Source organism: Myiozetetes cayanensis, unplaced genomic scaffold (assembly GCF_022539395.1).
Source record: "Myiozetetes cayanensis isolate MyiCay16 unplaced genomic scaffold, myiCay2020 scf3, whole genome shotgun sequence".
Classification (NCBI taxonomy): domain Eukaryota; kingdom Metazoa; phylum Chordata; class Aves; order Passeriformes; family Tyrannidae; genus Myiozetetes; species Myiozetetes cayanensis.
The window spans coordinates 47330141-47345246 of NW_026087521.1; the positions used below are offsets into that span (position 1 = coordinate 47330141).

At 40.4% G+C, this 15106-nt stretch overlaps 1 protein-coding gene across 2 annotated transcripts in view; it reads left to right on the forward strand.

Annotated features, from left to right (window-relative positions):
* Nucleotides 1-3287: 3287 nt before the first annotated feature.
* Nucleotides 3288-15106, forward strand: part of SLC17A8 (solute carrier family 17 member 8) — a 29572-nt gene continuing 17753 nt past the window's right edge. The window contains exons 1-3 of one of the 2 annotated variants that reach the window (XM_050324014.1): nucleotides 3288-3427; nucleotides 10544-10796; nucleotides 14427-14545. In XM_050324014.1, coding sequence (XP_050179971.1) covers nucleotides 3327-3427; nucleotides 10544-10796; nucleotides 14427-14545 — 473 coding nt within the window. In that variant the 5' untranslated portion in view covers nucleotides 3288-3326. The remainder of the gene's footprint in view (nucleotides 3428-10543; nucleotides 10797-14426; nucleotides 14546-15106) is intronic. The other variant, XM_050324015.1, reaches the window with a different exon arrangement.

A 15106-nucleotide genomic window follows, 5' to 3' on the forward strand; every position in this document is an offset into this window, starting at 1 on the left:
GAGTGAGTAACACCCTTTCTTAAGCCTTAGGGAAAGGATATGTGAATTTGGAAAGGGGATACTACTGCAGCACTGCAGAAGTGCAGGCAGTGAAGAATTACAAAGCGTAAAGAGGAGGGAGAAATGAAACTACTGTGAGAAATGTGTAATTCTGTTAATGGTGAGGCAGGTAGCATTGCTAATCAGAGATTCCTACATGCACAAAGGGAACATACCTTGCCAGGGACCAGCCAAGATATGCTCTGAGGAAGCTACTTGAACCAGTCCCAAACGCATGAAGGACAGACTTCAGATATCCATGTAATTAGAGTGGATAAATGAATAAAGCCCTGAATTTTAAGCATATTTTCTTTCTCATGTCTGCTCTGTGCTCTCTCTATCTGAAGCAGGATCAGAACACCAGAAAGAAGGGCAAGCTAAAACCCTCTGATCCACAGCTGCTGGGAGGTATGGATTTTGAACACTACTTTCCAAGCTGAGCTCCAGTCTTCCAAAGCGAATTCCTTGCACTGGGCTTTGCACCATTTTCAGTTCAGAGCTGGGTTCTTACATGGTTTTGGGTGTTCAGCTACCATAAGAACATTCAGGAAACTCTCTCAAATGCTAGCAGATTAATGTTTGTTTAAATGCAAGACAATTTGATTATTTATTATTTTTGACATGTATATATCCCTAAAACCATACGTACCTCTGATGTCTGGCAGTTGACCTGCTAGGGTTCATTTTCTGTGTGCCTTGTGGAAATTGGAGACACTGTTTTAATGGATTGTGTCAGACTTTTCCATAGTGGTGACCTGGCTGCTCTGGCTGTTTGCAGGTCCCAGTGAGCCAAGGTAAGCCAAGGCCAGGGAGTAATCAGGAGGATTTACTTCCTTTTGGTCCGTTTGGAGATGGTCAGATTCAAGCTTGAGCAGTGTGAGGAGGAGGCAGAGGAGGAACAGGAGTTGCAGCTACTCCCAGGGCAGCAGGACATGCTGCATGGAGAGTCACTGGGCAGTCCTTGAGCTGGCAGTGAGAGCAGTTGCTGTTTCACCCAAGTAGACAGAAATATACCCAGAGAAGCTCTGCTTGCTACAGGCATGTGGGTAGGTGGTGCTGGGAGCTGGTGGTCCCATGTTCCCACTGCTCACTATGGGAGGACTGTCTGCAAGGACAGCTGTGCAGTGCCTGGAGTTTTCTGATGCTTCTCTACGTCATATGAATTATTCAAAGAGGAGAAAGAAACTGTAACCAGTTCTGCAACAACAGAACCAGTTTTGCTCCAGCCAAGCAAAACTTTCTCTGCTCCTAAGTATGTTTTCTCTTCTCTCTCTCTTCTTTCCTTTCCCTCTCTTCTCTGCTCCTGGGTTGTACTAGGAATAAAGGATTTCAGTGAAAGCTGCTTACCTGCCTCACATAACCATGAGGAAGTATATTTTCCAACATCTGCTTCCTCAAAGTGGAGCTGGGGCTACCCAGACACTTTGGTATTTGTATTATGAAGGCATCTAAAACCCAGAGATTGAGGGCCAAGAGAAGAGGAGAGGAATGGAGTGGTGGATGTATAGCCCTTGCACAGCTTTGGCCCATATTTACATCCCATTCAATCCTACTCATTCAGTTCAAACATCCAAATGAGGAGTTTGTAAGTGAAAACAATTCAGATATGCTTTATTTCTGTGGAGGAATCTTGCTTTCTTTTTTTTCTTGTCTCTGTCTGTAGAGTCTGGATAGACCAAGCTCTGAACAGAAGTTATGGGGAAAGTGTGGCCACTGTGCCTGTAAGGATAATGACAGTGTAGGTCAGGAGGAGGATTACCAGAACGATGGCAGCTTGCTCAGGGACACCAGATGGCCTGAGGCAGAACAGGAGCTGGGGTTTGTGGCTGGGCAGCAGCCTGCCCACCAGCCCTCCACATGGCAACTCTCAGCTGGGGACTTCCAGGGGAAACCAACTCTTATCCTGCTGGTGGCCTCATGAGGCACTGCTGGGTTCTTATTTTAACTTGTCTTAGGAGAGTAAAGTAATATGCCAAAGTAATATGCCAAACACAAAGCTTTCCCTTTTTCTAACAACCTATGAGGTTTCTGCCTTCCACTTCAACCAAAGAACAGGGAAGGGCTGATAGGAAAAGGAGTATATGAAATGGTTTGTTTTTTCAGTGCTTTTTTGTTTGTTGGTTTGGTTTATGTTTTGTTTTGCTTTGGATTTTATTTTTGTTTGGTTGGTTTCTTTTGTTTTGTATTTTACTTTGGTTTTGTTTCTTTGGTTTGTTTCTTGTTTGTTTTCTATTATTATTCGTTACTTGTCTGTAACCCAAATCCAATAACTGAGGCCTTGCCAAAAGCAGAAGTTCTTCATTTGACTCCAGCCAACATGCAGGCATGATGAGCACACTGGCAGGCTGCATTTCCATGCAAGTTTTCATTAAGTACTTTCTGCCGTGCTAGGAGAAGTGTTGTCATCATGAAGTCACATGGAGCTGGACTGGTTCACCTCTTTGAGCCATGCTGTGCTTCAAAAATGTAATGGTTTTAAATTATAGCCAGAATTCCATATCTTACTCAAACAGCTTTGCACCAAGTGCACCTCTGTCTGCCAAAGGGCCTAGCAACATCAATAATAAATGACCAGGCTGGGGAAGGCAAGTTTGGGTTCAAACCAGCAGGTGCATTGGAGTAGTGGAGCTCCCTTGGGTGGGGGGTACACAGTGAATGGGAACTGTAGCTTGCAATAATTCCCTTCCTGCAGAAAGGACTCATAAATGTTTAATAAACTTCTGGCCCCTGCCATGGATGAGGTCTTATTAATGAACTGGAGTGGCTTGAGGACAGGTATTGTGTCCGTTACTATAGCACCACCTTGCACAGGATCTCGGCATGAAAGAGCCGGGGGAGGGAGGGAAGGAGAGAGGGAGGGATGCACTGAGGATGAGCCCCAGCCAGCCAGCCTGAGGTTCGCCTGTGGAGCAGGCAGCTCATCCTGCCCAGGGACACTGGCCCTCAGCAGCACCTCCAGCTCCCCAGCTGCAATGCGCAGACGAGCTGCCCCCGTACAGGTACCGAGCGCACACAGATGCACAGCAGAGCTGCTGCAAGTGCCACACTGAGTCCCTGAGTGCTTCTGAGGGGGTTTTGCTCCAGAGCTTTGCCCTTCTGGACTTGGAAGATCTGGTTTGATTTTTTTTTTTTTTTTTTTTCTCCCATGCTCCTTTCTTGAGCAACTGGTTGGTATTGCAGAGGTCACCAAGGCGACCTGTGGAGGCTCCTGATTCTGGCATCGGGAAATATGACAGCAGAAGTGAATGCTTGTTGACATAAGGGATCTACTGAAGAAGAAAGACAAAATGCCTTTCAAAGGGCTCGGTTCACTGAAAGAAAGATTTTTTAACCCAGGAAAGGAAGAGGTGAAGAACACCATTAGTGACTCGCTGGGGAATCTGAGAAGGTAAAATCCAACAGAAAATTCCCAGATGAGTCCATTGCTTCAATTTATTAAGCAAAATGCAGTATAGAAAAATGTATAAACATGAAACAGAATGTAGAGTTATAAAATTAATATCTGAGTTCAGAGAGTGAGACACCTTACTGTAAGTCAGAAGATGTAGAAGGAGCATTGTTAAAACAGCTTATGACTATAGATCATAGAATATTTATATTAAACAAAAAAAAAGGTGAAAATAAGTTATGAAATAGTGTTGTAATATTGCAATGAGCTTGAAAAACTGTTTAATTAAAAAACTTTAAAATAATTACATATGAATAATTCTGTGGTTTAGCATGCATGAGAAAAAAGTAATGATTTAATGGGAATTAACACTCCCAAATGATGCCACTCCTGAATGGCATCTTGACTTAATATTTCTAAATTACAGGTTTGGGGTGTTTTTAACTCTTGTTCTTAGTCAATAAGAGAAAATGTATTAAATAGAGACGTGTACGTGTGTGTTTACTGAGACTAGCAAACTAGAGAGAGAAAAAGGAGAAGCAGCTGTTTGCTAGCAAAAAAAGATAGAAAAGATTAAAGATTTTCATCTTAATCTGACAGTTTTATGAAACAAGAAATGGAGGATTTTTATTTTTAGATAGATGAAAATCTGATGTAACAAATGACCAGTTTCATAAAGGGAAAGAGATTTCTCATTTAAATTGAATATTATTTCTCTTAGTAATGGCCACTGACAACACTTATTTGTGTAAGCAATAAATGAGAACCAGAGTGTTCAGTGGCATTTCTTAAATCTTTGTGTGGATCGGGACATTTTTACTGAAAGTGTTTCTAGTGACTGAATTGTATTTGCTTTCATATCTACCCCTTTACCTTCTTACAGGAATGCTATTTTGATTCAAGATACAGTTCTTGGCACATATAAACATGTCTCTGATAACAAGAAAATGTGTAATAATTTACATATATCATACTGCAGAATATATACACAAGGGAATAAGAATGTACACTTTTAAGAGATACATAATATGAACTGGTAGATTGCCAGTTACTCTATTTCTGGATTATGTGAACAAAGTATTTTTGTTCTACACAGTTTCTACTTAACTTTCTTTTTTTCCATTTACAGTATTACAGATGACGCCTGACATTTTACTTTTTTAAATTTTACAATACTCTACAGTAATTCCAGGGAATCAGTTTTTCTTTAAGAACATTGGATTGAGTCACTTACTCAATGATAAATTTTCTTTGCTGTGGACTCTGCTGGCCAAATTTGACCAAAACCATGTAGGGTTTCTATCTAGTGAGTATGTGATGTGGCAGTACACTGATTTCACTTTAAATTATCCAGATTACTCTCTTCTTGTAGCCATGTGTCAAGGATATCATTTTGGTTCCTACACAGTTGATAGTACTGGCATCCAGCTTCGGCAATACTGCTACTGAATCAAATACCATTTGAGATACAAGACAGTTTGTTAACTTAATTATTTTCTGTTTTAAATATACATATCCTGGTGCCTTCCTTAGATGTACTAGCCAGCAGAGGAAATAATCCAAACTATAAAGTCTTTTTTACTATGTTTGCAATCAGATCTAAGTAATAATTGCTGCAACTTTAGCAGTCTTGAAGGCAATGTGCAGCCGTATTTGAAGGTTTCTGTAAACAAATTAAACATGCATGTTTTTAACTTGAACTCTATTCTCTACAGCTTAGTCTACAAATGAAAGTATACACTTGTGTTTTTACATGGTGGTAAAAAAAACATTACCTGTACTTATGTATCAGATGCAAACAACCTTGACTTTGCTCATTATCCAATCCAATTTGCTTTAGTTTGGTGTAAATCAGCAAAGAATTTGGTTTCTCTTCTAGCATTTTATAGATGATGAATTATACTAATGGGTATTCTTAATTAGGCCTTGCAGTGTGATTTCACTGACTGCAATGTGTTCATGTGGGGTCAAAACTACCAACGTGAATAGAAAAATACTTTTTAGTTTTGGTAAATATGACTAGTCTATGCCTTTCTGCCACATTTCCTCTGTCTTGCAAACAGCAGAGCAGACCCAGAAGGTGGTACCTGGCCAGAGTAGCTGCCAGACACCGGCTGCTCTGTAGCAATTGTCCACAGCTGAGCTCAGCTGCTAAAGCACAAACAGCATAAAGTGGCTCCCTGGCCTCCTCACAGGTGTGCAACAGCCTCAAATTATTTTGTGAGTGCTGCAATATAAGTCTGTTCACAGGAGATGATTTTACGGTATCTGGATCCTGGAAGGGAGGCAGAGGGGACTGAACTGGGAGACTCAAGAGCCATCCTTTTTATAGGCCTTTGGCAGCAGTTTCATTTTGCGATGTCTTAGCGGAAGTTCTAGAAAATGTTTTACGTGTTTTGTATAAAATATTTTCAATGCAAAAATTTTTTTTTGTCTTGATTAAGTATATACAGTGAGGCAGCAAAAAAAAAAAAAATTAAAGGGTCCAAGGCTTGTGGTGAATGAATATCAGAGCTGTGGCTCTGTAAACATTATGTTTCCCAGAAAAGAAAGCTTTTCATGTAGAGCTTCTTGACAGGCACAAACACTTCAGTCCGTCTGTGAACTTAGTGCAGTCAAAGAAATAGTCATGAACTGAAGTAACTCTCAGGTTCTTCCTGCTTAAGTATTTCAGGAATCTTGGACCAGCTAAAGGTAACTGTGCAGTTACTGATGAAGTGAGACGTGACTAAGTGGGTTTACAACTAAATAATGTCACTTTTGATGTGAGAAGTCATACAGGCCATGTCACATGGCATTGTATGAAGTCTGGTGTAACTCTGGCTGCTGCAGATGTTGCTTGGTGAGTTAGCCTAAATTACTAAAAGCTGCAACTTGAAGGTGAGTGATACACTCTTGCATCAGGCAGGACTTCCCTGACTGTGCTGGACTCTCAAATTTTCCCTTTGCATAGAAGAAGAGAGATAGTTTAGTGCCTCCCAGGCCACTGTGAGCACAGTGTGGGGTGTCCAGATTCAGCTGATTTATGAGTTGTGTGAGGCGTCTGGTACAACAGGGTTAGAGCAAGGGCACAACGCACATGTGAAGTGCTGCAGCACCCAAAGGGCATCCATCCCTTCAGTGCACTGAGATTGCACTGAGCAGAAACTGCAAGGCTGCCCTGCAGCCTGGGAGATGCAGTCCCTCTATGTTTGAGACATGCCATGAAATATGGCAATATTCATGGAAATACTATGCAGAAACCAGCAAGAGAGGTCCCCTGCACTGAGTAAGTTAAGAGAGTTTGCTGGTCTGTACTGGGATTTGGTACCAGTGCATCGAGTAAAGGATTTGATGTGGAAAATTATCACTTGGGAAAATCCTTGAAGAGTAAATAAGATCCCAGAAGTTAGTATCTGCTTTTGAATAAATTATATTTTTCAATATTCAATGTATAGGTTTCTGAAGTTATGCAGGGATCATCATAATTACTGGATTTGTGGGTGTGAGGTTTGAATATTGTGTAGGAGGGTGCTCCAGCTACCTGTGAAAGACTACGATACCTGGTTGAATCCATTCTAGATTCTGTTTTAATACATGGCAAATACTAACATTTGCTTGTAGAATTGATGAGTTTTCAATCAAATTAAATTAAGTTGTATGATTCTATTCTACTTACTTTATCAATTGAAGAAAGAACTAATTCCTATGCTAAAAATCCCATAAATACAGATTGCCAAATGTATATGAGCTCTGGGGATTTTACTTATTACTAGCAGGAATTTTTGAAATTTCTTTAATTCTTTCAAAATTCTGTATATGCCAGAGTAGCCATTTAATAAAAAAAAAGAAATTTTGTATACAATAATTATGACATTTAGGCACAGAACATGGATGCAGATATCTTCAAATAGCTTAGCTCTTCTTCCTTGGCAAGTATTGTATGTTTGATGAAAAAAGGAAAAACTTACATCTAACATTTCCTGTGCAGCACAATGCTCTTATACATGAGGCAGGTAATTATAGGAGAGCAATGGCTCTGAAGCAGTATTCTTCTAAATCACTGGTGAAAGTTTTCAGTGACACTACCAAAATATATGGATCAATTGGAAGATATATTTTTCATCTTTTCATGGAGTTGCCATATCTTCATTACATACCTGTTCAGTAAAATAAAACCAAAGCTAGGTCAGACACTGGCTCTATGAATGTCTGCACTGCTCTAATGCCTATGTTTTTGGACTGCTGTTGCAAAATAGTTGTCTCCAAAACAAACCTACTATTAATCTTTGGGGGTATAAAATATACTGTATAGATTTGGTATCATGGATCAGTGCTCAATTTACTTTTCTTAATTAGTCAAATACAATAGCAAAGTAATTAATTTTCCTGTAGAGACAATATTGGTCTATAGTGTTAGTCTTAGCTTACCACTTTTAGCAGTGAATTTGGAGCAGAATGACATTTTCATGCCTATCTGAATTGACAGCCAGCTGAAAACATCCACCTCAGAACAGATGTTTTATCTGCATGATGTATCTATATTTTGCCAGCTGCCCAAAATAATGAACCAATTAAAGTCTGACATCTCTCTTATAAAAAGAGCTCAGTAAAGGTACAAAAATTTAAAAATTGTGCTTTGATTTTATTCAATCAATATCTTACATTATTTTAGAGGAAGATTAATTTATTTCTTGCAGTTTGTTAATCACACTTTTGAGATTACAGCAGTTCTAAAAATAATTATTCAATTGTCTTTTCACTTCCGGAGGTCTTTATTTTTGGTATTTTATTCCGTTTACGTCTACCTATGTTAACACAGGGAGCGTGGAATATATGGTGTCTCCTTTTTAATGTGCCTGACTGCATTACTCTCTGCACTCTCATTTCACTAACAAATGCTGTTTTCCCTGCCAGTGAATCATAAGTTCTCAGTCACTCTCAATAACACCACAGCAATATCATGTTTCCTGTGTTACCTTGCATTAATGCAAACTCTGCTCCAGCCTGACCATGAGCTAATGATCACTTTGCAGTGAGCACTGGTTTGAGAAAGGGATCAAATCAAATAATTCTGGGAGTTCCCTTTTAACCCCAAACACTGGGATTCTAGTGTTTCTTGAAAATGTGAGCTGACAGCCTGAAATATGCTGGTTTTCTTTTTTGCTAAGACTAATGCTGAACTAATGGATTTATGATATGTAAAAAGGAATAATGTAGCAAATGATGCACCAGTTAGCTCTAAAAGTGATGAGATTTTTAAGTGGAACTTTATATGGGAAAGATATATTTAAGTCCACAAGAAGCTCCCCAGGAAGCTATACTTACCACCTTTATTTGCAAACCCTTTAGTACAGAGTTCTAACTATTAGATTATGGGTAGTACATTAGACTTACAGCAACTGGAGAAAGCTGTGATTAAACCAACCCAAAAAACGGAACCAGCTACTGTGTAGGTAAGTCAGGTGTAACCCATCCATATATGGTCTGTCAATATTTCTTTATAGTCTATTTCTACATGGAAAGCCAAAGTGCCTTAGATTTAAAATGCACTCAGCCAGATATGTGAAAGAAAGAAATAAGTTATTCCTTATCAGAAAAGAGGGAATCAAATAATTTCCTCATCTTATTTGGGAAGCTGGGCTTTCTTTAGATTAACTAACTGTTCATATTTTCACAGTACTGCCATGTAACTTCATGACAGACAAAAAAGGAGCTGGATTCCAAGCTCACTTCTTCAAAGTGATGCCAAAACTGAAAGGCTTTGTAATGTAGCTACTGATCAAGGTCTCCCTTAGTAAACATTTAATATTAAGATAGTGGATAATGTTTAGTGGGTTAGTCATGTACTCATGGCCAGTCATGTCCTTAAGAGTTTCAGCATATCAGAAAACCCTTATCCTGCATTTAAAACAAATGCTTGGAAATTTAATGTTAGGAAAGGAATTAGCTAGCTCTGGTCTGGGGGGTATCTGTTTAGTTCTTTCACACCTCACCTTTTCTACTAGAAACTTTCCACAGTCCCTGCAACATGATGTTAATAACCCTCATCAGACTGGGAGACCAAATGAATTTTTAATTGCACTATCATGCAATTTCAAATTCCATGGAAACACCATTTTTTTTTAATATGAATCTCTCAGCTACATTGCTTGTAGGACTAGTAAAGGCTGGGTAAGCAAAGCTGGAGGAGTTGCACTCCCATGTTAGTAGCTGGTGGGCAACCTCTCACAGGCTGGTATAGCTGGTGTCATTTGCTCCTATCCTCAGTAAATGGGAGCGCTTCTAGCCCTGGCACCTTCCCTCCCAGTTCCTCCCAGCTGCACTGCAGTTGCCACACCAAATTTGATCCCAGACAAAACCCTTTCAGCATCGACTGCTGAGAAATGGTGAATCAACAGCCCAGAAATTCCGTGTCTTCCTTCAGATCTCGTTTAACAGTAAGTATTTTACACAAAGGGCCATACGTTCAACAATAGCAGTTGCATGGATTCATTGTACAGTGGCCTACGTCCTTGTCATGAGAGAGATGTTTCAGAGAAGGGGGAACAAGTGGCTTCAAATCCCTTTGGGAAGAGAAAGTCTGGGCCTGTCTCTTCCACGTCTTAAGTGGGGCCTCTGATGCCAGAGACTTTTTTCATCTGCAGGACAGCGTTGATTTTATTCTCACAGAAGAAAACAAATTCCAAAGAGTTTTGGGCTGAGCAAATCCATTATTTGTGTTGTATTTACCCTTTTCTTGAAATCTACTATCAGATGTGCTTCATAGATCTAATTAGAAATTGTCATTAATGTTGTCATATGTATACCTGCCTAAGAACTGGAGGAATTTATCACAGCAGATATCCATTTAGTTCTCGTAGGTATGCTCATGAATAGCCTATGAACACTCTTCCAGCTAGCTGTCTGGCTAGATGGCTCAGATTTACAAACTTCAGAGGTCATTCATGAAGAAGTGTAGTCTCTGGTAGCCTTTCACAGCCTGCCCAGCACTAACCCATCACACCACCAAGAGACAAGCGCCTCACAAAGGGATGAGTTAGCGGGTGACTGGAGCACGTAACTGCCAATCCACATTTCAGCAAATTTTACTGAGACAATAAGGCATCTTCAATTTCTCTTTCTTCACCCATTTAGGAAAATCGATGGCCTCAATGTAGAGGAGGATCACATTGAGCTGACAGAAGAGGGGCGGCCCGTGCAGGCGAGCACCCGCAAGCCAGCGCTGTGCGAATGCTATTGCTGTGGGCTGCCCAAGCGCTACATCATCGCCATAATGAGCGGTCTGGGCTTTTGCATCTCTTTCGGAATTAGGTGCAACCTGGGTGTTGCCATTGTGGAAATGGTGAACAATAGCACCGTTTATGTCAATGGGAAACCAGAGCTGCAGGTGAGAAAGCACCTTTCTTTCATCTTCTGAGCAGATCCCATCTGCAAAATCACTAAAGTGCCACATAACGAAGTAGTGTGTATATATATATCAAAAATCTGAGTCTCGAATCTGTAAAATCTGAGGATTTGCAATAACATAGAGAGGATGTAAGTAGCAGAAAGGAGAACTGAATTGGCTTGCATGTCTACCAGGTCCCTCATCTTTCAGTTGCAGATAGATTTTGCTGTGGTGGCAGAAACTTTTACTATTTACTATCTCTCAGGGAAGCACGCTCTGATGCTGCTACAGAAGGAATTATTAATTGTTCTATGTAGGGTTGCACCCACTCTTTTCACATGAGTGGATAGCTTTCCAGATCTTAAAGCAATCACTGGCAATAAGTCATCGGCTTAGCAACAGTGTGGACTGCTGCCCAGAGGTGATTCAGAGCTCGGTACCAAGCTATCTTCAAATTTGCAGTAGATGCCATGTGGTCCACAGTAGATACTTACATACCTTTATCAATGCACCCAAGTAACTGCAGGTTCAATCCATACCTTAGTTTTGGCTGTCCTGCCTTGGTATATGGCTGTGATGTCATGAGTCTCTTAATGAACTTGAATCTTTACATTTGCTCTACTTGCTGACTCACTTTTTGATATCTTATGAATATTTTTGTCCTAACAAATTCACAGGAATATGGACTCTTGGATGAAATGCTGTGCAATTATTCATCAGCTTTTCTCCCAGATATTTCAGCTTTTGGTAAAGAAAAGTTCAGAAAGCATCTACAGTAAATTACCAAATTTAAAAGTATGTCTGTCTCCATTACTCATGATGATAGGGACTACTGATCTGCAAAGGTCAGAGATGATGCTTATGATTCTAGGATTGGTGTTTAAATAAATCTTTTTTCCCTTCCCACATTATTCCATGACCACTCCTACAGTGTTTTACTCTCTCCTTCCTAGCTATCAAGCAGTATTTCTAATCAGGCTCAATAAACCCCCAAAAGATTTACCAAAGTGAATGAAAAATTTCTTAGTGGGGAGCAGCTCTGCAGAAAGGGACCTAGGGGCCCTGGTAGACAACAAGACCAATATGAGAGGACAGTGTACTGCTGTGGCAATGAAAGCCAGTAGGATGCTGGGTTGCATCAGCAAGATCATCACCAGCAGAAATCAAGAAGTTGTTATCCCTATCTAGTCAGTACTTGCCAGGCCCCAGCTGGAATACTGTGTTCAGTTTTGGTCCCTCCTGCACAAAAGAGATGTAGACAGGCTGGAGAGCATCCAGAGAAGATTAATAAAGGACTGGAGAGCCTACCCTCTGAGGAAAGGCTGAGGGGGCTGGGTTTGGTCACCTTGAGAAAAGAAGACATAGGGGAGGCCTTACCATAACACTCCAATATTTATTACTGTATTTCTTTTACCAAGAAAGAATGAAGTGGACAGTCCTTGAGATCTGCCTTCCAACCTGGTATTCCATGGTTCTATGATTCTAGTTCTTCCTCAACTGCAATTTCCTCTGACCAGCTCCTGCTTAGACTTGTGGTTTGTTATGTATTTGTTCAGTATAATCCCTACTCCCTGTGACCCTGCTGGGACTTCTTGAAGCAAGAGGAAGGATGTGCCTACATAGGTTGGGAGGCTCAGAAGAGTTAGTCTCAGGAAATTTGGATAAATTCCTTTCACAAATCTAAACTTACACTGTTTGGGCATGAGCATCTCCTGAATCAGAAACTTTTTCCATGTCCCATGGTGTTTCTGCCTTCAGAAATTAACACTACCTAGAAACTCATATGGAAATCACCAGCAGAAAATTAAGTATTTGTACAGAAGTGTAACTCAACACAGGAAAGTGGGTCTCTTGTCAAAATGCATGTTGATGAGGAGGGAAAACATTTAGCCCTCTGTAAACTTGTCTGCTAATTAATGCCGTCTTTCTCCCTGCAGGTCAAACAATGAACTGTTTTTCAGTTTGTTTGTTTGGGAGGAAAAAAAATGTACTGGGAAAACCTGTTCTTTTTACATGCAGGGAGTAATACCAAAAAATGCGACATTAAGGTTTATCTCTATAGTTGTCATTTCTCTGTGACCATTTTAATCCTGAATCCAAAAGACATTTGTGCTGCTTCCCCAGATCCTGCTTAGCCACCTTTCCTTGCCGTGTGATTAGCATGAAAATTATCATGAGGCAAAACATAGGGTTTTTTTATTGCTTGAAAAGAGTTCTTCAGAACTGAGGGTTCATTGAGAAAAAGTTGACACTGACCTTACAGTAGTGTGTTTATACTGAACCAGGCCCTTTCTGACCTCACAGAATGGTGGGCATTCTGGCCTTGGATCCACCTTCCTTTTCTTCACTTTGTCTATGTTATGCCCTGAGATTTGGCTATCCCTCTTCTGAACAAGGTATGTCAAGCAAGGTCATCAGAAAACAGGGGAATCCTTATTTTGAGAAGACTGAAACTGCTCAGTATTCAAGGACGAGGATGATGAAAGTGTTTCTCTTGGCTGCAGGCATTTTTGTCTATGAACCACACATAACCAGCCTATGGCTGGTGTTTTGCATCCAAATCTAGCCCTACGACTGGAATCACTTTTAATAAAAGACAAACTAGTCACTAGCTAGTGTTACCTAGTTTTATTTTCAGATTTCCTTGTCTTCAGGTCTTATGCCCTTCACCCCCCACCTTCTTGCTCCCATGCCACTTAGTGCTGATTATGGATGGTCAGAGTCCGGCCCTGACAGGGAGAGCCATGGATAAGCCTGACCAGGAGCTGAGCCCAAAGAACTTAAGCAACCTTGATAATATTGGGAAAATAGATTGAAATCTAGCCATAACATCGGGCTAGAAATAAGGAAGAGTTCATATTGATTCTCAGACTACAGGTATTGGATAAATCACTGACACACAGGGATAATGGTCTGACTTACATTCCAAATATGATCAGTCCACCAGAACAATTGCTCAAGACCACCAGGGTTGGTCATAATCTCAGTCTCCCGCTCTGATTTGCCATTGGAGTGTGACTGGAGTCACCAGGAAAGGCAAGTCATCCCAGGGCTGAGAGATTCTGTGACTCCTTGATAACAAGGTGTTGGAGCACAAGGCAGGTCACTAGAGGGAAAGAAGTGAAGAAGAACAAGCTGGAGAGCTCATGTGCCAGAACAGTGAAAAACATGAATTACCAGTTTGCAGCACTTGGTCACTGTTATTTTCATCTCAAAAGCAGGGAGGGTGAATGGCACTATAATACCTAGTGAGGTACCATTGAAAGGCTTCAGGTCCTTCTTATAACTCAGAGCTGGCTCAAAAACAAAGGTTTCAGGATGAAGTGGCCCAGGGAGAAGCAGAGGCAAGTGGCAAAGATGAAGGTCCAGCGTTAACTACATTCTGGATGAAACTTTTCACCCCTCTTATCCACTTAACTGAAAGCTAAGAAAAAAAAGCAGAAATCTCACATGGAAATCAGATATCCTTCTGCCTTAACTGGGGATTTCAAGCTTAGGAACCCCAAGCAGCTAGAGTAAAGAGGCTGCCTTGATTTGGAGGATGGTGTGACCGCTGTGTGACTTCTAAACAATAGTTATCTTCCTATGTGTATGCTTCATTTTACAGCATTTTCCCCTTTTCCTTTAAAGACAGCCCAATTCAACTGGGATCCAGAGACCGTGGGACTCATTCATGGCTCTTTTTTCTGGGGTTACATTGTGACACAAATTCCAGGAGGGTTCATTGCAAACAAACTGGCTGCTAACAGGTAAGAAAAAAATAAGCAAAAGAATTAAGCTTTAGAGCCTGATGACTGTTTTACACTTCTGTTTAAATGATGATTAGCAGAACAGTGAATTAGTGTGTTTCAGTGGTTGTAGCATTTGTCTTTCAGAAATTGTTTTGGTGCCTTCTATCTTGATTTAACACCAAACAAGAATTTTCCAACAAAATTTGACCTTTCTGCTTCAAAAATTTCATGTGGACTGAAGCTAGACATGAAGGAATTACAGAGCTATTCATGTTCTGAAGTCACAAATTTATCGTAGTGCACACAAATACCCTGGCCATGGCTGGATCCAGTACTGACTATAATTAGGATTGCATAGGACTTGTAGTAGAGCCTCATGAATTCTGTTTGGTGACCTTTGAGCATCTATATAGATTTCTTTTACTATCAATGTGTTTTTCAGCTAATTTCATTTTTTTTTTTTTAGTTCAACTACTTTAGAAAATGTGAGTGGGAAAAGTGTCTAATTTTGTCAACAGTAACTTTGGTTTTGGGCTTTACTTCAAAAAGTCTTCAGAACTTGGAACATGATCTCTCATT